The following is a 24,109-nucleotide window of genomic DNA, read 5'->3' on the forward strand; positions in this document are numbered from 1 at the left end:
GGGTCTACCCGACTGGGCGTGCGTGACCACCCGGTCCATGGCAGCCAGTAGGGGTGTTGAGAGGGTCCTGGAGCCTGAGGGAGAGGTCCAGGAACCGGCCTTAGGGAGAAGGCGCAGGAGGCACGGGAAACCGGCCCCCGAAGTTCCCACGGCCCAGGAGGAAGTAGACCCTGAGGGGGATGCTCTGGAGCCTACCGGGGAACAGATTGCCGAACTGGGAGATCTGCCTGAGCTGACCCATTGGCAGCAAGAAGGAGGTCCCTCCAGGGAGGAATTCTGCAGGGAGCAGAAAGAATGCCCTTCTCTCGTAGGTATGCGGCAACAGGCTGCAGACCAGGCCAACGGTGTTCAGGCCAAAACACACTACGTGTACTGGGAGAGTGACCTCCTGTATTCCGAGCCTAAGGCTGCTGAACCTGGGTCAGCCCGTGTGCTGGTGGTACCCCAGAAGTTCAGAACCTTCCTACTGGGGCTGGCTCATGATGTGCCTTTAGCAGGACATTTGGGGATGGACAAGACCTATGACAGGCTTGTCACCCACTTTTACTGGCCCCAAATGCACAAGAATTCAGATTCCTACTGCAGAACCTGTCAGACTTGCCAGGCAAGTGGTAAGAGCGGAGGGAAGCACAAGGCTCCTCTGCAACCTTTCCCTGTGGTCGGTACGCCATTCCAACGAGTGGGTATTGATATTGTGGGGCCTCTGGATCCCAAGACAGCCCTGGGCAACAGGTTCATCCTGGTCTTGGTGGACCATGCCACCCGGTACCCTGAAGCCATCCCTCTGAGGACAGTGACGGCCCCCGTGGTGGGACGGGCACTGATGGGAATTTTCTCCCGAGTGGGATTCCCTCTAGAGGTGGTGAGCGACAGGGGGACCAATTTCATATCCACATATATGAAATCCCTGTGGAAGGAGTGTGGGGTAACTTACAAGTTCACCACTCCTTACCATCCCCAAGGAAATGGGTTGGTTGAGAGATTCAACCGAACCCTCAAAGGCATGATCATGGGCCTGGACGGTCCAATGAGGCGTAAGTGGGACGTCCTCTTGCCATGCCTGCTCTTCGCTTACCGAGAGGTGCCACAGAAGTCTCTAGGATTCAGCCCCTTTGAGCTTCTGTATGGTCACCCGGTAAGAGGACCTCTGAGTTTGGTAAAGGAAGGCTGGGAGCAATCTCCCAGGAAACCTCCCCAGAATGTATATAGTTACATGCTGGCCTTCCGAAACCAGACTCGGCGTTTCAGGCAACTTGCTGAGGCAAATCTGGAAGCCAGCCAGGAGGAGATGAAGCGGTGGTACGACCGGAATGCCACTCTGGTAGAGCTTCAACCTGGACAAAAGGTGTGGGTCTTGGCCCCAGTGGAGCCTTGTGCACTTCAGGATAAGTGGACAGGTCCATTTGAGGTTGTGGAGCGCAAAAGTCCTATCACCTACTTGGTGGACATGCAGTCTCCCAGGAACCCTTTGAGGGTCCTACATGTTAACCGCCTTAAGCCCCACTTAGAGAGGACCGAAGTGGGCATGCTGCTGGCCACTGATGATGGAATGGAAGAGGAGACCGAGCCTCTTCCTGACCTCTTAGTGGCCTCTGAGAAAGATGGGTCAGTGGATGGAGTTAACCTCTCACCCACCCTGACGCCCGAACAACAGGAAGATTGCCGCCACTTGCTGGGACAATTTTCCGACCGATTCTCCCTGGTTCCTGGTGTCACAGATTGGTGCGTCCATGATGTGGACACCGGAGACAGCTTACCTGTGAAGCACAAGGCTTACAGGGTAACTGACAGGGTCAGAGCTTGCATTAAGGAGGAGGTCTCCAAAATGCTTGCGCTAGGGGTGGTTGAGTCCTCCAGCAGTCCTTGGTCCAGCCCCGTGGTCTTGGTCCCAAAGGCTGCTGCGCCGGGAGCCACACCTGAACTCCGGTTCTGTGTGGACTACAGAGGACTCAATTCAGTCACGAAGACTGACGCGCACCCCATCCCCAGAGCTGACGAGCTCATTGATCGGCTGGGAGCTGCCCGGTTCCTCAGTACGTTTGATTTAACGTCTGGGTACTGGCAGATCGCCTTGACCGATGGGGCCAAAGAGAGGTCAGCATTCTCTACACCAGATGGGCACTTCCAGTTCCGAGTCATGCCCTTTGGGATGAAGAATGCCCCTGCCACCTTTCAGAGGTTGGTCAACCAGGTACTGGTTGGGCTGGATGCGTTCAGTGCCGCCTACCTGGATGACATCGCAGTGTTCAGTGCCACCTGGCCCGAACACCTGCGCCACCTCTGGGAAGTGTTGATGGCGCTGCGCCGAGCAGGCCTCACGATCAAGGCAAGCAAGTGCCAGATCGGGCAGGGTTCCGTGGTGTACTTGGGACACCAAGTGGGGAGTGGCAAGGTGGCACCCTTGCAACCCAAAATTGAGACCATCCTGGCTTGGGAACCCCCCAAGACGCAGACCGCAGTGAGGGCCTTCCTGGGGCTCACTGGGTACTACAGGAGGTTTGTCAAGGGCTATGGAACGATCGTTGCCCCCTTGACAGAGCTGACTTCGAAGAAGCAGCCCAGGAACGTGATTTGGACTGACACCTGTCAGAAAGCTTTCGACACCCTGAAGACTGCCATGTGCACGGCGCCCGTGCTCCTGGCCCCTGACTTCTCCAAGGAATTCCTAGTCCAGACAGACGCTTCAGAGCATGGTGTAGGGGCTGTGCTCTCACAGATGACTGAGGAGGGCTGGGACCAACCCGTAGCCTTCATCAGTAGGAGGTTACTTCCACGGGAAAGTAGGTGGAGTGCAATTGAGCGAGAAGCATTTGCTGTGGTCTGGGCGCTGAAGAAGCTAAGACCCTACTTGTTTGGGTCTCACTTCCGGGTTCAGACGGACCACAGGCCCCTCAGATGGTTGATGCAAATGAGGGGTGAAAACCCGAAACTGTTGAGGTGGTCCATCTCCCTACAGGGTATGGACTTTACGGTGGAACACCGTCCTGGTACAGATCACGCCAACGCTGACGGTCTGTCCAGGTATTTCCGCCTTAGTGACGAGGAACCCCCTGGGCAAGGGTAGTTCTCCCCACATTTCAGCTGGAGGGGACACGTGTTAGACCTGGCACCTTGGCGTGAGTTTCCCTTCCACTTTTTGATGGTGTGCCTCGATTGTTTTGCTGGTGTTGTCCGCTCAGGGCACTACGCCACGGCTAATCCGTGCCGCAGTGCAAGTGCTCCCTAAGTAAAGTGTACCTGTAATGGATGTCCATGATTGGTTGATTGGATTCACTGTCAGTCCCCAGTAGAGTGCACCAGGGGTGCCAGGGCTCGTGAATGCCAATGCTGCTGGTGGGCTTGCAGCGCTGGTTGCGCCACCCACAGAAAGCGGCTTTGTAAAGTGTGTCTAGGGTCTGCCACCGCAGACCCTGTGCGCGGTCCGGGACCGTCGCGCTGACTGCGCAAGTGCCCCCACTTGCCAGTCCCTAAACCTTCCCTTACCTACATATCAGCCACCCCTCTGGTAGGCCCAAGGGCGGGGTGCATTGAAGGCATAAGGTAGGACATGCCCTGATGTGGGTGGCATGTCTTAGTAGTGAATTACAGCCCTTGTCGTTTTTCACTATTGAAGGCTACCTGCTCTCCATAGGCCAGAATGGGCTGCCTGGGTCACGCCAACGCTGTGACCCCAGTGGACTCAGAGAGCATGGTAGAGTGTCAAGTTTGGTATGCCTGAACTCAGGATGATAAAATACTTCTTGTAGTCAAGTGTATTTTAATATCCTGGGTTTGTAAATACTACTTTTAGAAAGTTAGTATTTACTGACCTGACCATCTCAGTCCGCCTCTGCTGTGTGTATGTGTTCTGCCTGGCAACAGTAAGGAGCAGGGTTGGGGAATCCCCAGAGACAGGTTGGCTGCCAGGTGGTGGGTAGAGAGATTACACCTGGATGGGTGGGAGGAGTACACCTTGACTCTTGAATAGACCTGTGCTCTGCCACCACAAAGCCGGCGCCACCCCCTGTGGGGCGGCTGATGTCTCTGCCCTGCTGCTGAAAGGAAAGAGCAGAGTCACCATAACAAAGTGCTCCAGAACTGGACTGAGCCAGGCCTAGGCCCCCTGGCGCTAAAGAACAAAAGAATCATGGTATAAAAGTAGGAGCCTGGCTCCTAAGAAATCAGAATCCTGTTTACCACAAAGGACCTCTGCCCGACTAGAAGGAGAAGAAGACGCCGGAGGAGCTGGCCTGCTGCTTGCCTTGCTGAGAGAGGAGAGGAAGAGACTTACTGAAAAGACTTTGCTACTTTGTGCTTGAACATTCTCCAAGGGCTTGATCTGAGCTTGCCCCCTGAACTGAACCCCAGGAACAGTGGGTTCTCTGTGCTTCTTGCTCGTCCTCCAATTCGAGCCGTGTGTGCATCCCGCTGGAAAAGAGACTGCGCCCCTCATCGCCCCTCCTAGGGCCGTGACACTCAGAAGCTCGCCTGCCTCCAACCCGTGAGAGCCCCGCTCCGTCCCGAGCCGCTCTCTGTCCCCGGGCCAGGCCGCCTGCATCCCTGTCACCGCCTGCTACTGGAGCGCGCTGACCGCGCTATCACCCCTCCCGCCGGAAGCCGTCCGACGACTGTGATCTACGCCGGGTCATCCAGCTGCACTGACTGTGCCCTGTGACCCCGCTTCGCTATCCCCGGACATCTCAGGCCGCGCCGCCCCCGCTGTGGAGACCCTCCTGCACCGCCGTGCTAAAGGGTCGCTGGCCGCGCCTGCCTACGTGCCCACACCTGCTGATTGAGGACCCAAGAACACTTCCCAAGCTGAGAGTCGCACCGACCTGTGCCGACTCTCCACATCACGAAAGAAGTTCCAGTATCGGGCTCGGGGCCCGCAACGCCTTATTTCCCCGTTCGCAGGAGCCGATCTCTGTGAGTACTGGAACCACAAGTAACATTTGCAAGAGACTACAAAGTATCCATTTGAAACAACGAACCAAGAACATTTGCCTGCTGTATAACCTGGTGGCCTAGCGAAAACGTTATTGGTCTTGTGATAAGTCTGTTGAGATATATATACCGTATTTTTACATAAAGAATCGTATTTTTATATATATCCAAGTCTGGTGTCCGTTTCTGGGGGGATTGATGTATTTACTGTGTGTATGATTGTAAGTGCTTAACCAACAACGCCTGAGGAATCGCCTTGGCTGCTCACGCCACGCACCTAGAGGGTGAGCAAGGGTCATTCGCGAGGGGTTATCCTGCGCCCTGACGTGGAGGAGAGGGTTACTGCTTGACACAAGGGCAACCTTGCGCCAACCAGAGATCCCCGACTCTAACATTGACCTGGTAAGATTATAGACCAGGTTACCCCTCTGACCTGCTACACATTCAGGTACACATTCACACAGGGTGCAGCAGATGTACACCTTTCAGGGGGAGCACCACTGGCTAATCAAAATTATTTTATAATTGTGCCCAAAGAGGCTGTTGCATCCATCAAATGTGGTTTAAAGGGTGCTTCAGTGAGAACAACAGATGAAACCTCAGGAGACACAATGCCCACTCAAGGCTCCCAAGCCTTGGAAATTGTGGCTATTTTGACTTTAATTTTACTGGCAAGTAAAGGATCCAAATGGGTTTTGAGGGTGTCAGTCAGTGGTGTCAGAAGAGGAGTTTAAGTAGACATACTTGATGAAACACAGGGGCTGCTTCATGAACCAGTGAAGGGCCATGTATTGTAGGCTGTCTCAGTATATAGTGTTCACCTATGGCGAGGCACTGTGCATTGAGTCCAGGCAACCCTTAGAGATTGTGTTTAGGTCCCTGAAGTCCAGATACCTCAAAGCGCAGCTGTGGAGAGCCGCTAAGGCTTCTGGAGGGGTGTAAAGCAAGTGCATGTACCAATATGGTCAGTCAGTAAGCTTTTCACACAACAAAGAACCACACCAGGTGAGTATAAAAATACAAATGGACGAGTGTAAGCTGCATGGAGATCTTGATGTTGAAGATGAATGGGACATTATGTTGCCCCAGTGCCACTGTCTCCTACCCCGCCACTTGCTGATTCACCACCTGCAGATATTGGAGGCTTTGATGATCTTTTAGAGCGACCCTAATAACGCTTCGACCTTCCTATGCCAGCCAAGCAAGCGGAGTGTTTTCTTTACGATTTTAAACCTGATGAGGCACTCCAATCTATCAAGTCCAACTCCGACATGGCTAAATTGCTTTGTGCCCTTTCGAGGCAGAGTTAGCAATCAGTGCCACTCTAGACTGCAGTTCCAGCAACAGTTCCCAGCAGACTTATAGACCATCCTTTTCGGGTCAAGCCTACCGATAAATACGATGCCTTTGTATTCAAGAGCATCAGGACACAGACAGATCTAGTCTCAAGATTCCAATAGGAGACAATGAGAAGCAGCAGGTCCCGGGCACTTCAGTTCCACTTCCTTTTAAAAAACCTTTATTTAACCAATTTACTTCAGTTCCACTTTAATTCGATCCCGCCTTGTCCAAATTCTTCAATTAGTGGAAGCCCGTAATTTCCGACAAATGGTTTTAGACGTTTTCCAGCATGGTCACACCCTGGAATATGTTCAACAGCCTCTAAATTTTCCTCTACTGAGGGCATCCCATCATCATCTTCCAATTCTCAAAAGGGAGATACGATCGATCCTCTACTAACAAGCAATAGAAGAGGTACCATTTGATCAGTGCAATCTGGGATTCTATTCACTTTTCTTCCTCATCAAGAAGAAAACATGGAAATGTAAGCAGATACTGGATCTTAGGTTCTTGAACAAGTTAATCAAAAATCAACCATTCGGTATGCTTTTTTTCCAGGAGATCCTGCTTCTCATGGAGGCAGAAGACTATCTAGCCTCACTCAATCTCCTGGATACATATATTTCCTCATTTCTGTACACCCAAAACATCGCAGATTTCTCAGGTTCGAGGTGGCAAGTTGTCAATATCAATTCAACGTGTTATCCTTCAGGTTGAAGTCAGCCCCCAGAGACTTTACCAAGTGCATAGCCCCATAGGCAGATTTTCTACGGCATTCTGGTCACCATGTATTCCCCCACCTTGACGATTGGTTAGTCAAAGCTCCATCCTTCCAAACAGCCAAGAAATCCACTCAGGCCTGCTAGCAACTGTTTCAGTCTCTAGGTCTCTGCCCTAACAAGGAAAAATCATCTTTCATCCCATCCAGGTCGCTGTTTTTTTCAGGGGTGATCCTCAACACAGGCTCTCAAAGGCCTTTCCCACAAAAGAAAGAATTTCACGTCTCCAAAAAATAGCATGCCTGCTCTCTTCAAGGAAGTCAGTTTCTATAAGGACATACACATCCATGCTAGGTATGATGTCATCCTGCATCCTGTTGATCCCTTATTGCTGCCTTTGCATGAGGCCCCAGCAGGAGCAGCTTGATCCACAGTGGACTCAATCTCAGGAATCATTCAACAACATCATTTTCATAACTTCAGAAATGACGTTGGCAATGTTTTGTGGGAGAGTCAAGGACAACATCTCTTGAGGTCTCTTCTTCCTCCAGACGACACCACAGATGGTGATGACTTCAGATGCCTCCATAGAAGGATGGAGAGCCTTCAGGATCTAGAGATTAACGGCAAATGGTCCTAAGAGCAGTGACGTAGCAAGGGGGGGCAAGGAAGGCAGTCCACCTCAGGGGGGACGAGTTTTGGGGGGTGGCGTTCGGCAACCCGCCTCCCGGTCTTACCTACGCCCTAAGGCCTAGCTACGCCACTGCGAAAGAGGAAGCTTTGTACGACATATATCTTCTGGAATTAAAGGCGGCGTTTTTCTCCCACGGAAGTCCTAGTCAGATCGGGCAACACCACCACCATGTTTTATCTGCTCAAACAGGGTGGAACAAGGTTTCAAGTTATCTCAGCCCACATGCATCTGATATGGGAGTGGTTGATAGCCAACAGCATTTCATTAAAAGTGGAACATGCCCCAGGAATGCAAAATGAGTGTGCTGACTCCCTCAGTAGGGACACCAAACAGTGTCACGAGTGGGAGCTCAATGACAGGCAACTGCAAAGTGTCTTCAAATCTTAGGGTTATCCAATCTTAGATCTGTTTGCTACATCTCTCGAAAAAATACAAACTCCTTCGCCAGCAGAGTTTCTTAACCAGGATCTTGGAAAGATGCCTTCCATTTCTCATGGGAAAGGATGTTGCTTACGCATTTCTCCCTATCCCTCTCATCCCAAGGATTCTACAAAAAATGGAACTGGAGCTGTGCCAGTTCATTGTCATTGCCCCTGCATGGGCGAAACAGTATTGGTTCACCGAGTTGCATTGCCTATCAGAGTGTTCTCCCATTCACTTTCAGCCGACTGGGGATCTCCTCTACATTAACCAGGGCCAACTGGTTCATCCACAGATTCAGACTCTTCATTTGCCAACTTGGCTCCTCACCACACTGAGTTTAGAGCTCCAACAATCACTGTAGAATGTAAGCCTATCCTTCACAAAGCTAGAGCTCCTTCTACCTTTAAATGCTTCTTGGTGAAATAGAAGAGCTTCTGTGCATGGTGTGCTTTATATTCGTATCAACCTTTTTCCTGCACACTGGAGCAGCTGTTACCTTATCTCCTACATCTTGCTGAATCAGGCGTTTCCCATTCATCCATAAAGGTACACTTGGCTTTCATCTTCAGGTACAGACGAAATTCTGTCCAGCTGTCCTTGTTTGCAGCTAAACACTGTTTTGTTACAACTCCCGAGGTATCCATTCGATCCTATTCACAAGTGTGTCCTAAAATTCCTTTCTTGGAGGGTGACTTTTCTCCTTGCCATCACTTCTGCTAGACGTATTAGAGAAATTCAGGCTTTCACCATTACGGAGCCTTGCCTTCAAATCCTGGAGGACAAACTAATTCTGCGCACTAATCCCTCATTCATTCCCAAAGTGCCTTCAACAATTTACCTCAATGAACCAGTGATTCTGCCTTTGTTCTTTCCAAATCCTTCGTCAACGGCAGCGAGAGCTTTGCATTCACTGGACATTAAGCATTGCTTGAAATTCTCTTTGCAAAGAACAAATGCTTTCCGTAAGTCAATTCAGTTGCGCATCTCTTTCTCTTCCCCTAGAAAAGGGCAGACTTTAACGTGGGCTAGTATTTCACGCTAGGTCTCCTCAGTTATACTCTTCTGCCATGAAAAGGCAGGACATCCACTGCCTGCTAAGGGCAAGGCTCATTTCACTTGGAAAACTGCCGCCTCCTCAGCCCTCTTCCAGGAGTGTCTCTACCGGACACCTGCAAGGCAGCTACATGGGTTAACTCCTACACCGTTACAAAGCATTACTGACTTGATGGATGGAGTAAATCAGATGTAGCGGTCAGACTGCTCTACGGCGACTCTTTGTATAACGTATGCTACTGTTCTGCTCTCAGCTCTTCTTTTCTTCTGTCATACTACTTGATTATAATTTAATTATGTCTAATATAAGTCTCTTCTGATTTTATACAATTTCACAAAAACTTAGCAGGCTACTCATATTTAGTAGTATGTCATGGTGGGATGGTCTGCCTTCCCGCAGTCATTAGTGCTGGATACTGCTTACTAGTCTGATTCAGTCATGTGAATCTATAAAAGCTACAATACTGGAGTAAAAACAAGTGAGTTACCTGTACACCGCGGTTCTCCAATGTTGATATCTTTTGGAGATTCACTTCTCTCCGATCAGCTAACCTTTTGCTACCTCAATTGTAGTTAGTTTACACTCGTGCTCGAAATCTAAGGTATGGTGGCTCTGCAGGGGATTAGTGTTCCAGGGTCTCAGCTCTAATTAGCTGAAGTTTGGATGTTTTAAAACTATGTAAATGGGTTACAAAATTCTATTGTTTTTCAATGAGGTCAAGGCTAATGCTTTAACATTACTATTATTACTGTGACCATGGGACTCCCACCATGACGGCGGGAAAGATTCAAGCATGTGAATCTATAAAAGATTTCAATACTGAAGAACCACAGCGCACAGACAAGTAACTTATTTTATATGTTTAATCCATTATATTTTTACCACCGTATGTTGTGGCTATGTTACTATGTACTGTATGTATTGTTCTTTTCTTTTACGGATCTATTTATTCTGAATAATGATTCAATGATTATGCTTTAGATATAAAACTGTCTGCTTTATTTAGAGTGCTTTTAGTTTTTTGCTGTTCATCACCAGAAGGTAAAACCTGTCAGTGAGGGACAGTAAAAAAAAAGAATAATAACTACCATCCCCATACCATAAGCGGTGACAACTCCTGTGGTGGGGGGATTATTATTTTCTTTTTTTTTTTTTTAAATAAAGTCCCAAAGCAAAAACTTGTTAACATTTTGATAGACTACGGTCATGTTTGATGGTGCAATCCATCAAACATTTAACACATTCACAAGATCCACCATGACTCCGCTTCCTGTCAAAGACTAGAGATGTCCACAGAGTTGGCTGACATCACTAAAGGCGAGGTACGGACACTTCATCAGGGTGACAGAATATTGTTCTCCATCGCCCTGACAGAGTAAATACAATACTCTACACTCAAGATGATGCCTAGAGTGTTTAAAAAGTCTAATATACAAAGGGTTGGGTGAATATTCACAAATAAAAGATGTAAAGCATTAATTTAATACATGTTGGTGAGCTTACCATAACTTTCATTAATGACAAAAAACTAGCAGAACATGAATGTCCTATGTGAACTTCTTCCTTTTTAGGGCTCTCGGCCCCTTCATTGTGATGCTAGGGATAATCACTTCTGACATCCTGAAATTCCTGTTCCTCTATGGAGAATTTTATATACCATATGCTTGCTCCTTCTGGATCATATATGGAGGTAAGTTTTTACATCTATAAATGTACTAGCTAGGTGTTTTAATAATTCAATATCAACTTTTATTACTTTCTTTTTGGATATAATATTGACCCCAGGTTTTTCTATAACTCACTTTGCCTCAGTCTTGGACTATATAATGCATAACAGTACGTAATTCGGGCACTTCATAATCATCTGATTGTGGATAATGGGAACCTTTACTCTCCTACTAGATGTGACTACCAAACTTTGCACTAAGGTCCAGATTTCAAACATTTTCACTTGGTTGGCATCACCGAGATGACGCAAACCTGTGCAAAATGATTTTTCTTAAATTTCTTTCTTCCTCAAGGGGACGTTCAATGGGTGATACAATAGTAGGGCGGGTTTTGTTCCCAAAAATAATGCCATTTTAAAGCAGTCGTTGATAAGGGAAAGCACTATTATTTCTCCTAACTTTAAGTTTTAAAGTTTGTCTAGGCATAGTATTTTGTACTAGAAGAGTACACTTTGAGGTTAGCCAAAGTTTGAGGTTGGCAGGGTACTGTAGGTAAGAAAAGGTTGTGAGATCCATACATGTCTCACCTCACTGGACTCGTCAGGATGTCTAGTTTTCAAGTATGCCTGGGTTTAGCAGATTTTCCTGGGCAGCCGCTGAGCTCTAACCTGAATTCCGCAGCTACCACCAAAAAGGATTGATTTTGATGGGGAAAAATTGATGTCTCCAAGTGGTATTTTGAGGTCTTACCTGTCACAGGCGATAGGCACTGCCACACAAGTGGGGTATCGTTTTTGTTAAGAGAAGTGGAAAATGCTAAGTTGCGGGAATCCTGTGGATCTTTGACATTTCAGTACTTTGCCTCACAGAGATGTGGGGAAAATATGTGATTTTTGCCAAAGTTTGAGGTTTGAAGGGCATTGTGCAGGACAAAAGGTAACCCACCCCCCTGGACTAATCCGTGAGTCTATCTGTCAGAAATGCCTGTTATCCATGGGTGGTGGCTGAGGCAGGTCCCTAATTTAGCACTTACCCACATCACCAAAAAGGGTAGTTTTTCAAGCCAAAATCGGATATCGCCATGCTGCGTTTTGGGGTATCTCCTGGCATGGGCACTACACAGAGCCACACAAATGTGGTACTAGTTTTATGGGTAGAAGTGTGGGAACACAAAATATTAGTATCTCACACGAGAGGTCAAGTTGGAGTATTTAACACCACCCACCATACTACTCCTAAATTGCGATCTCATTTTCTCATTCATTATTTAATCCAACAGTTTGTTTCTATGAGCAATGCACACAAATCACTCCTTGCTAAATATGGGATTTTTTTTCTAGTTTTCAGAAATATATCACTATCAGGGTTCGCTTGTGAGTGTCATGATTGTTTCCACCACAAACTGCAAGTAGGTTGAAACAACAAAAAAATAGGAAGAAATCAACACAACTTCGAAAAATACAAAAACTGTGGTTAAAGAAAATTGGTTTTATTTTACAACTCTGCTTGTTCCTAAACACTGGGAAGATGCTTATTGTAGCACAGAAAATCACCAGTTAATGCCATTTTTATAAAGAAAAAAACCCACATATGCTTTATTTCACAGCATATTTTTCTCATTTTTTCACACAAAAGTTGCTATATTTAGGCTTTTTTCATTTCCCTCCAAAAGAATCCAACTAGTACCTTTAGAATCACCAAAAGAAAGGATGCAAGTTTGGACTAGATATTTGGAGATAAAAAAATGAGGAAGACTTTAGTGCAAAGTGCCCCAAGGGGCTCAGCACTAGGAGGAGAAAAGCCGCAGCAGCTAAGAGGTTAAGATAAATATTATTATCCAGAACAATGATAAACCAGTGAAAGAAGCTGGTTACTCAAAACCATGGTATCCTTTGGCTCATGATTGGAATCTTGCAATGTGTCTGTCATGCATATAGGCGAGAGATTAGTCTAATCCTGTCTCATAAAAGACTATCTAGATCAAGTGTGGCTTGTTAGAAGGTTGTGCAGTGTCACAGTGTAAGCCACTGCACAAGGATCAGTCTAGTTAATATTGGGACTATGTATGGATATCAGTAACTGAGCTGTAGTTAAAGCAGAATCCAAAATATGGCCTTTATCATGAGTGGGGAGCGAAACTCATTGTTTAATATATATAGAGTGCTACAAGGAAACTAACAGTAGAAATAGTGTTTAAAAAAGCCTCAATAAATTTGACAAGTTAACCAAGAGGGCGATAAATGAGTAGCATTTTTAAAGAAACGTTTGATTTACAGACTATGTTAATTCTTTTTTTTTAAAGAGACTTTATTTAAATAACCAATTGAAAATAAAAGAAGCTATACCGAAATTATTACATTGGAAAATAGAACTTAGCAAACTATAAAAGTCTTTAATAATTTTAGTAGGGGTGAAAAGGTGGGGGGAGTAAGGAATAATAAGGAAAGACAATCCTTATAAACAATAATTAATCCTCACAAAATGATACTTAATATAAAGACTTGATAGGTAATACAATATTGAAGTAATAATAACATTGAATAATTAGAACCTTTGTTTATAAGAAACAACAGAAAGGTAAAATATTCATGGCGGCTGAAAGTTTACGACAATGTATAACTTGTGGATGACACATATTTAGCAGTAGTATTAAGAAAAGAGATTAGTGGTAACCATAACAATTGAGCATTATGAGAATTAGCTCATGGAGACATATACATAGTATCTAATTTAAAGACATAGTTCCACCAACCTTTATATGATAATTCAGACGAACATTTCCAGTTCATCACAATTTGTTGGAAGGCGTTTGCTAAGAATTAGTTTTTATAGTTTACAATCTCATAAGGTAGGAGAAAAAACATTAAAGTGCCTACAATAAGTATAGTATATTGAAGGAGTGCTATTTGTTTGATTTGTGACCAGACTATGCCAAAATGAGAGCGTATTGTGACACGAAAATAACATGTATGATGTCAGCCTTGGGAAATTTACAGGACCAACATTGAGATGAAGATGATGGTGAAAATGTTGAACAACTATTGGGGGTAAAGTAAAGTCTGTGGTAAATAAAGAACAGGGTTTAAGTGGTGTTAGCTGCTCTAGAAACTTTATAAATGCAAGACCATACCTTATTCCAAAAAGTGTCATCCCAATTCACATCCCAATTCACACCAGGGTCTCCTTCCCAAAGAAGTGCAGCTCTGGATTTGGTTTAAGATGGAAACGAGGATGATAGAACTTTGTAAATGATAGAAGAAGAAGTAAGAAGTTCGGTAAGGTCAGTCCTCTGTGGTAGAGAGAAAGGATTAACAGTAGCAAGCATTTCTTCGCAACAAAATAGAAGAGGCATCATTAGTCGAGAGAGTATTAATCTTTAAATTTGCAGATAGTACATTTTGAAAATCAGTGTTTAAATTAGAAGAGTAGTAATTTTGTTCTAGTATTTTTATGAAGGATAATAAAGAGTGGTATTCTTTCTTGCAAGTTCTGTTGTTTTTGGACACGTTATCTTTAGTAAAACCTCGAGCCGCTGTTTTAAAGGTGTCCCATATCAAAGAGGGGGGAGTGGAGAGGGTGTTGTTAATCAAGAAAAATTCAGAGGAAAATGAAGTAAATAATGTGGAAAATGATGCCTCTTTTAACAAATAGTTATTAAATCCCCGCCTATGAGAATCAGGTTGAGGGGGTAACCAAATCCAACAACCATGGCATGATCTGATAGCATTATTAGCCTAATTAAAGATGTAATAGTCTAGTCATATAAGGGAACCATGAGTATCAGAATAGAATGTGTATTGTCGGAAGGTGGGATTAGAAAGTCTCCAAGAGTCGACCAAAGCATTTTGAGGAATAGTGGGGAGAAATTGTTTGTGCATTTTATTAGCAAAAAAATCAAATTGAAGATTGTCTGTCAAAAAATGAATCCATAATTTGATTATAATCACCACTTAGGATAAAGTAAGGATCATTATATAGAACACATTTTTTAACATGTGTGGGCTGAAAGAGTCTTTTCTTCAGTTTACAGTGACAGTAGATCCATCCTGTGAAATAAAAATCTTTCTTCCAGACTACACAATATGTTTCTTGGTTTTGGCTTTTAAAATGTCAGCGACTTCCAAGAAGATGATGACGCCTTGAGGTTTAGAAGAGGTTGTAGAAGTAGAGAGATGAGGTCCCAGTCTGTATGCCTGTTGAATGATGAGATTTGTTGAAGGATGTAGTTGCAATAATTGAGGTGGGAAGGAGGCGAAAAAATAAACAGCATTATCACCCTCTGGCCCTCAGGGAGGCCATAAGCCATAGCTTGTTTTTATTTTCAAGTCCTACAAATGTTTCTTTAAGTGTAGGATCTCCTTTTCCAAAACTGCAATCTTATTAGTTTCCTTATGTAAGTCACTAACTTGTTGTTCACTAAAGATACAGGTGTCTCTCTAGTTGACCATTTGTCATCAAAGTTTTGGATGCATTTGTTGGAGGAGCGTAGCCCCACTGCCTAAAAGTAAAAATAAAATGATAATAACATATAAATTATTATCATTTTATTTTCCCTATTGCAGTCTGTGGCTCTCGGGCGGGGCTGGCAAGAGCAGGGGGAGAAGAGGATTGCACTTCCTAAGTGCACATGACTGCTTGACCGTTTCTCTTCGGCCAGCCAAATAGTCATTAGCACTTTGTATCTTCCCCACCAGGCTGTAATGCACAGCCTGGTGAGGAGCATGCCCAGCCTACCATTTCGCTCAGAGCAATCACAACGCTGCATTGCAGAATTGTGATTGGCTCTGGGGAGCCTGGGAGCCCGGGTGCTTCCTGCTGCCGGGGGAGACAGGAAGAAGGAAGATGACGGAGGAGAGGCGGCAGCCGGCCGTCACAGGTAAATAGGGTTATTTTTCTTCACCCACGCCACCCCCCGCCCTACCACCACTGTCCAGTAGCACCTGCCACTGGGTTTCCTCAACGAATAGACAGAGAGCTCGAATTTCTTCCAACAAGATCTCCAATGAAATCGGAGATGGTGGCTTTTCTGATGACAGGGGCTCCTGCTTAAGTCTCTTATTCTCAGAAGAAGGTGAATGAGCTTTGGCAGAAGAAGGTTAATGAGCTTTGGCTGAGACTGTAGAGGCAGAGGTAGAGCGGACAGTAGCTACATGCCCCATTTCAAAAGAAGAAACAAAACTATCCAACAAAGGACCCTTAGACGAGGGATCAGAGTCTAATGAAGAAATTGAGTGTAATTTGGAAAAGATATTTTCCAAATTTTCTACATTAACTGTATGTAGTAATAATCTCAAATGTATCCTATGAGGGATGGAAGGAACATCAATTCATAGTGCAATGTTGGCCTATTATGTTGAAAACTGAAATAGTTTATACTGTGGTAAAGTTGCTTGTTAAGTAGGCATGAGTGTTATGGAAGGGCGCCATATTTAATCAGGAAGTGTGAGGAGTGCTAGACACATGGATGTTCTGGTTGAAGAATGGTAGACCAGTATTAACACTACTTGACAAAAGTCAAGCAAAGCTGATAGTGGAAACAGGCATCCAATTTGCAAGTGCAGATTTTTAGAAATTACTAATTTATAGAAAATGTGACAGGAAGAGACCGACATGAAGAGAAAACTGTGTGGAGGTTTGTACTAAGCAAACTGGCAATCCGTCAGAGTGAAAAGGAAACGGAGCAGGAACTAAATGGCGGCCGCGATCTCTCAGACAGCAAAGCCGATAGGAAAGAGGGAGAGTATGTGGCCTCATGGCTAGAGCAGCTGACCTCGACACTGGGGAACTGTGTTCGAGTCTCGGCAGGGACGTCAACATCCTGTGATTCTGGGGAAATCACTTAATCTCCCCATGACTAATAAAAATTAATGTGTCCTTGTTTAACGTAACTTGTGCTCATGTATAGCGCTCTGATACTTGAAACCTTCGGGTCAAGTGCGAACTATCTAAAACTCAGGGAAAAAAGAGTGTAGTAGCGTTCACTTGTGGAAATGTTTGGCCATGTGTGGATCCTTGAAGGTGCACATGGTAGGGCGGTGATTTTCCCGGTGCTTATTCTGCAGTTGGTTGCATAAACTGCACCGAGGGTTCTGCTGAAGTGTGGAGGACGACAATCAGGCGGCCGTCTTAGGTCGCACTGAAGCCACGCCCCCAAGACTATGTTTATTCTAAAAACAAAGAGTCAGAAATTGTAATGTTTGGAGTGAGAAGCTGGTTAAGTTGTAAAGAGAAGTTTTAAATAATTGCCACCCCACCACCAGTTCAATGCATCTGATCAACATGTACAATCAAGTCACCACTTGGAATAACAAGTGCAATATCGGGGCCAGAATGTTCTTACAGCCAGACTTTAGTTACAAAAGCTAACTCGACCAGTTTTCAGTATAAAATCTAAAAGTTCTATGGCATATTTAGTCAGGGAGCGGGCATTTATCAAACATATATAATGAGGGCAGTAAATATTGGTAGATCCAGCATGACTTACCAAACCTTTCAAGGGGAGAGCAGACCGTGGTACAGCACTGGATGAAGAGAAGCAGGGCAATCTAGGGTCATAAGTGAGCCATGGAGGTTTAGTTAAAATGTGGGAGGTGAAACACACTTCAAAACACTCATTCAGAATTATAGAAATGCTTGATGAATGGCAGTACAGGCAACAACCAGGCGGATGTAGGTGGGTTTGCCTTTTATAATGTGACTCACATACTGTTTCAACAACTTCCCACTTCTTTCGTGGGATCTGCTACCAAGTATTTCTCTGCCATGACAGACAAATACACAGTATTACATCCATTTGGGCCTCCCAGGATTCTGTTTGTGAATTACTGGTTTACATTCATAAATACAGGGAATTTATTTATATCAGACACCAACTGATAAGTAGTGAATATGTGATCCAAAATATAAACATGTCCTTCTTTATGAGTGTAGAAAGAAACACAATATATAGGATTTAAGTTTCAGAGTGATGTGATGAGAAGCCATTGTGTCAGAGAATCACCAATCTTAATCTTAAAATCACCAGCAATTAATACATTGCTCACATGGAGATTAGGATTAGAAATATTGCCTAAAAAGCCTGGAAAAACTCGGCATGTTAACCAAGTGGACGATAAATGAGTAGCATAAATGAGTAGCAAACATTAGGTTGAAAAACTAAGTTGCACAGCATGTGACTTCTTCACAAGTAATAAGTCTGCAACTTTCTCTTTATAGTGAACATAGTACCCCATTGTGCCTCTTGATTCTCTCAGGGTACCAAAGCAGAGCAGTCCAATACTTACTTAGGTGAGGTGGTGTTGGCTAGTATCCCCGGTTGATAAATAACTGTAACACTCATAAATCATCATCCAGCCACTGTTTATTTCTTATAAAACACTGGCTGGCTTTAGCGCACACACACTTCTGATTACTATACAATAATCTATGTTATGTTAAACAGGGATTTATAGAGCGCACAGCTACTTGACAGAGTGTCCCAGCGCTATGACAGTAAAGACATAGGCAAAGACTGTGCAACCAGACAATTAAACTGAGAGGTAGCGGAATAGATTAGCTGTTGAAACATCCAGGTTTTTAATTGCTTTCTGAACTCCAGAAGGGAGGTAGTCTGTCTCAGGGGGAGAGGCAGAGTATTCCAAGCACGGGCTACTTGCACCTGGAAAGACCGTCCTCCACAGCGTGCTCTACAGAACCTTGGCGCCGAGATCAAATGTTGATGGGCTGATCTAAGCGATCTGCGCGGGATGTAATAAAGAATTCTTTTACGCAAGTAATGAGCCCCTAAGCCGTACAAAGCTTTAAAAGCAAGGGTTAGTGCTTTGAAAAGAATCCTGCACCGAACCGGGAGCCAGTGTAATTTCTTCAAATGGGGAGAAATCCGTTCTCTGGCTTCTAACTTCAGGACCGCTCTGGCCGTAGAGTTCTGCACGACCTGAAGTTTGTTCAGTAAGCCCTCCGGTATGCTAAGATACAGAGGGTTAACATAATCCAATCTAGAGGTAATGAGGGCCTGCACAACCACCTTTCTATGTGTCATTGACAGGAGATAGAGAAATTTCCTGATCATTTTTAATAAACCAAAACAAGTACCAGTCACAGTCTGAACTTGTGTTTTCATTGATAACATATCATCCATTTTCACCCCCAGATTTTTAACCATGTTAACAGCCGTCTGAGGTGGCGACATTTCGTCAGGCCACCAATGTTTTCAAATGTCCAACGGAGGGGAGCTGAAGAAAATGATCTCAGATTTCTCCGGATTACATTTGAGTTGGTGGGATTGAAACCAGAGGAACACTTCAGCCAGGCAGTCTCTAATCTTCTGATCATTAAAGTCTTCACCCTTCCTACAAGTGAACAACAACTGAGTGTCGTCCGCATAGGATATAATCTGTGCTTCTCCTGCCTCCGCCAACTTTGCAAGGGGGGACATATACAGGTTAAATAATACAGGGCTCAAAATAGAGCCCTGAGGGATCCCCACATTTAGGAGCGGGATCCTTGCGGTAAAGGGAGGAGACCAAACCTCCTGCTTTCTGCCCTTTAAAAAGGAGGCAAACCATTTCAGCACCGTGCCGCCAAAACCACACTGCTGCAACCTCTGCAGCAGGCGATCATGGGGCATGGTGTCGAAAGCTGCCGAAAGATCAAGAAGAATCAAGACAGCTTTTCCTCCCTTATCAAGGGTTTCTTTGATGGTCTCAGAGACCTCAAATAAAGCCGTCTCCGTGCTGAAGTTAGAGCGGAACCCTGATTGACTTGCATGAAGGAGGTCATTAGTTTCAGCAAAGTTGGAAACTACCGAATGTACATATTTTTCCAGCGTTTTAGCAAAGAATGAGAGAAGGGAGATAGGTCTATAGTTGGAAAGTATAGTCTGATCTGCAGAGGGTTTCTTCAGTAACGGAATCACTTTTGCACTTTTCCATATCTCGGGTACCTGACCAGAGCTCAAAGACAGATTCAGGATGGTTTTTACTGTTGGGTTCAGTATCTCTGCCATCTTGGCCAGAAATTTGGCCGGGCATGGGTCAGACGGGGAACTAGACTTCAGGCCCTTCATTATTATTAAAAAAGATTCTAAAGTGTTCGGGGAAAAGTAAGAAAGAGAAACCTTTCCTATCATGGTTTGACAGTTTACAAAGGAGGAATCCCTATTGACTGATCCATCCAACAATGCAAAAGAGGATTGGATCTCTGTTATTTTAGAATAGAAAAAGCTAGCTAACTGATTGATCCAATCCGCGGTAAAGGAGGGATGGTTAGCTCCCGCATTGAGTGACGAGAAACTTTTCACTTTGTTGAAAAGTTCTCGACTTTTATTCCCAGCACATTCAATTTTTCGAGTGAAAAAGACTTCTTTTCCTCCTGTATCATTCTATGATTAATTCTTATTGTTTGCTTTTATTTTTCTTTCTTTTCCTTACTAAAGTCTCTCCTCCAAACTCTTTCTAGATGTTTACAGTCTTTCTTTGCCTGCAGCAAAGTGGCATTAAACCACGGTGCAGACCTTCTTACCGATCTTGCTGGGCATATAGTCAGGGGGGCTAAAGTTCTAGTGCCAAAACTGACCCAACTTTCTAGACTCCACATCCCTTTCTATGTTCCCACATAACACCAGGGGGTGCCTGGCTAATTCCTCTTTGAAAGCTTCTGGCGTAATTTTATGCAGTGGTCTGGAGGAAGTCGATGCCTGCCTCACCTGGGACTGTCGCGGTTTGAAAAGTTTCTGGATCTTGAAACTAATCAGGAAATGGTCCGACCAAGGCAGGGGTAGGGGAGCATCAATTTGGATAGCGGAGTTCGTAAAAATTTGGTCTGGAGTATGTCCCTTAATGTGAGTCTGGGATGTCACATACGAGCAGAGATTCAATGTTTTCATTGACTCCAGTAAAGAAGAAGCATCGGCGCTCTCCTGGTTGTCTAAATGGATATTAAAATCCCCAACCCCAAGGACCAAGAAGTGTTTAAATCTAGGGGCTAACGATGCTATGGAGGCATCAAGAGTTCTCAAGAAACCCCCGGCATGCCCTGGGGGTCTACAAATATCTACCATCATTAACATGGAAATACCTAGGAAGACCCTCTCATAAAGTTACACCCGTAGTGCATCCTAACCCCTGTAACCACAATAAACTCAACCTGCACTAGACACAATATAAGTGGTGTTGTTATCAAACTTGCAGGCCTATGGGATTTGTCAGGGTGCAGCCACATTAGCAAAAGCAAAAACATTGTTTAAAACAATAGGGGTGAAACATTTTACAATTACCCTCATTAAAGCCAATCATGACTCACTGTTAACCTTTTTGTTGTCAATAAAGCATTTAAAAAATGTGTCAGTAGCCATCACTAACACATGTAATGCTTGACTACGAACTTTGTGCTTATCAATGAAACCTTTTTAATGACCTTGTTTAAACCAAATGGCATTGCATTATTAATGTTTCCTCGTTAATAAAGCATTGTTCGTTTGATTTACTTGAGTCTCTCTTCTACTTTTAACATGCTACAACTACAGCTTTAGGGGTCCCACATCCCGGACCCCTGTAAAAACACAGGTTCAAGGAACACCTTGAAACAAATGAGAATCTCCCCCCAAGGCATAAGTGCAGCCCCAAGAGACACTTAGGGTAACTTTTTGGGAAATGTTCAGATGCGGCTGCTTATCCTCTGGCAGTCCACCAAACACACTACATCCAATGTTGGTGGTGTGCCGCTTCACCTATGGCACCACAAATAAGCAACATGAGGAGGGGCTTATGGTGTTCTCCTTGGCCCCAGCCTAGAATATTTTATAAGCGGCTTTCCCCCTCATCCCCTGAGGGTGTTTCCTCTGTTTTTAAAGTGCTACCTCATGCCATGCACTTCTTTTCTTTAAGGGTCCAGGTGACCCTGTGCCTATGATGCTGCACCTAGTGTACTGCCTTTTTGTGGGACATCATGGGTAGCCCACTCTTATGCTGCTCATCTGGTTCCCTTTCCGACTGACCGTATTTTGTAATGGCATGGGTACCAGAATTCTCTCTCCCACCCATGCTGACCGCATGCAGGTTACTGCAGGGCTGCACCTCTTTGTTGCCCCAGTCTTAAGCACGGTTGATGGAGGTGGCGCAGCCAGGTGATTGGAGTGCATTACAGCTTCCAGGCATCTTTGGTGTGGTTTTCCCTGACTTTTTTCCTTCTTACCTCCTGTTTTGCTGACTTCATTTTTGCTGGCTTTAGGATTCTGGGCTCTTTACCACTGCTGACCTGTGCTAAAGTGCAGATGCTCTTTTCCTAAAACATGGTAACATTTGCATATCCACAATTAGCATATTTAATATATTTATAAGTCCCTAGTAAAGTGCACTGCATGTGCCCAGGGCCTGTAAATTAAATGCTACTAGTAGGCCTGCAGCACTGATTGGGCCACCCAACTCAGTCACCCTTTAAACATGTCTCAGGCCTGCCATTATAGAGTCTGCGTGTGCAGTTTCAAACTGCCATGTTTGCCAGGCAAGATAACCCACTTGCCAGGCCCAATCCTTCCTGTTTAATGCATATAAGTCACCTCTAAGGTTGGCCCTAGACAGCCCCAAGGGCAGGGTGCAGTTTATTTAAAAAGTAGGACATGTACTTTTAAGTTTTACATGTCCTGGTAGTGAAACACTAGTAAATAATTTTTTTACTACTCCAATGTACAGCTTCCCTATAGGTTAACATTGGGAGTACCTTATTACATCTGACAAGTGTAATTTCCAATTGGGACAAGATGGATATTTCGAGTTTGGTGTCTCTGGACTCCCAATTTAAAATCAGAAATTTTGGTAAAGTCTGATTTTAAATTGTAAGACTGAAAATGCCACTTTTAGAAAGTTTTAAAAGAAAAACATTGTTTGGGCCAATATTGCATCAGCAAGGCTAGGCCACTAAAAAAATTGAACAACAATATAAATTCCAGATTTGACGATACTTTGATACATTCACTTGTTTCATTAATTACTACGACTACCAGTTATTTTTTCTTAATTGAAATATTTACCAATCATTTTTGTGTGTAAAAACTCATAGACAGTTGGCCTACATACATGAATTACGATGCCAACAAACTTTTTTTTAAATAAAGCCCAAAACATGAAACGAAAATCATGATTTAGAAGAAATCAACAACCTGTTAACACCTGTGTGTAAACATATGGAAACAATTGTATCAGTTGGGTAAAACCAGAAGCGTTACAAAAATAATGATTTAGAAGAAATCAACAACCTGTTAACACCTGTGTGTAAACATATGGAAACAATTGTATCAGTTGGGTAAAACCAGAAGCGTTACAAAAATAATTGAGAATCAATGACTTAAGGTAGGGATTAAGGGCCTCATGTAGGTAAATAAATTTTACCGGTTCTTAAATACCGAGCCGTACCGAATCGGTAAATTAGAATCGGTAAGTTACATGTAGGTAAAAATTCGGTAACAGTTACCGATTCGGTAACAGTCGGTAAATACGAATCGGAATTCACCGATTCGGTAAATACCGAGGTGATAATTACCGAATTGGAAAATACCGAGGTGGTATCTACCGAATCGGAAAATACCGAGGTGGTATCTACCGAATCGGTACGTACGGATTCGGTAAATAACAGCACATGACTTGACGAAACAGCTAATCCTGTGCAACGACAGCCCACCCAACCAGGAACTGCCCACACCCAGGCAGGTGTACACAATTAGCCGAAGTGGCCACACCCAGGCAGGTGTACATAATTAGCCGACCCTGGAGAGGCTCGGAGTGCAGAGGAGAGGCAGGGAGCAGTTGCATGTGCGAGCGGGAAACGAACAGCATGTCCAGCCAGAGCACACAGAAAGACGGAGGGGAAAGGAGGAGGAAGCTCAAATTCAGCCCCAAGGAACTCCAGGTGCTGGTGGAGGAGGTGGTGAAGCAGCACCAGAAGCTGTTTGGGAGGCAATCCCTGCAAGTGCCTGAGGCCGAAAAGCGCAACATATGGCTGGCCATCCAGGCGCAGGTCAATGCTGTGGGAGTGACCCACAGGGAAATTGAGGTCCTCAAAAAGCGCTGGTATGACCTGAGGATTGTGACCAAGAGGAAGATGGGCGACATCCAGAAGGAGGCCAGCCAGACCGGAGGTGGAACCAACAGGGCACCTGCCCTCACCGAACTGGAGGAGCTGGTGGCGGCCACACTCGAGCAAGAGAGCGTCGTGGGTCTTGGGGACGCCGACAGCTCTGCCAGAGCCGCAACACACCAAGGTAAGACGAAAGCACAGCAATGTAGCCGCCCCTACC

At 44.9% G+C, this 24,109-nt stretch overlaps 1 protein-coding gene across 1 annotated transcript in view; it reads left to right on the forward strand.

Annotated features, from left to right (window-relative positions):
- Window positions 1-24,109, forward strand: part of LOC146830806 (uncharacterized) — an 878,450-nt gene that overhangs the window by 619,848 nt on the left and 234,493 nt on the right. Inside the window, exon 16 of the mRNA XM_085604967.1 lies at window positions 10,726-10,844. Within this exon, the coding sequence (XP_085461093.1) occupies window positions 10,726-10,844 (119 nt within the window). The remainder of the gene's footprint in view (window positions 1-10,725; window positions 10,845-24,109) is intronic.

The sequence above is a fragment of the Triturus cristatus genome, chromosome 5_1 (assembly GCF_964204655.1).
Source record: "Triturus cristatus chromosome 5_1, aTriCri1.1, whole genome shotgun sequence".
Taxonomy (NCBI): domain Eukaryota; kingdom Metazoa; phylum Chordata; class Amphibia; order Caudata; family Salamandridae; genus Triturus; species Triturus cristatus.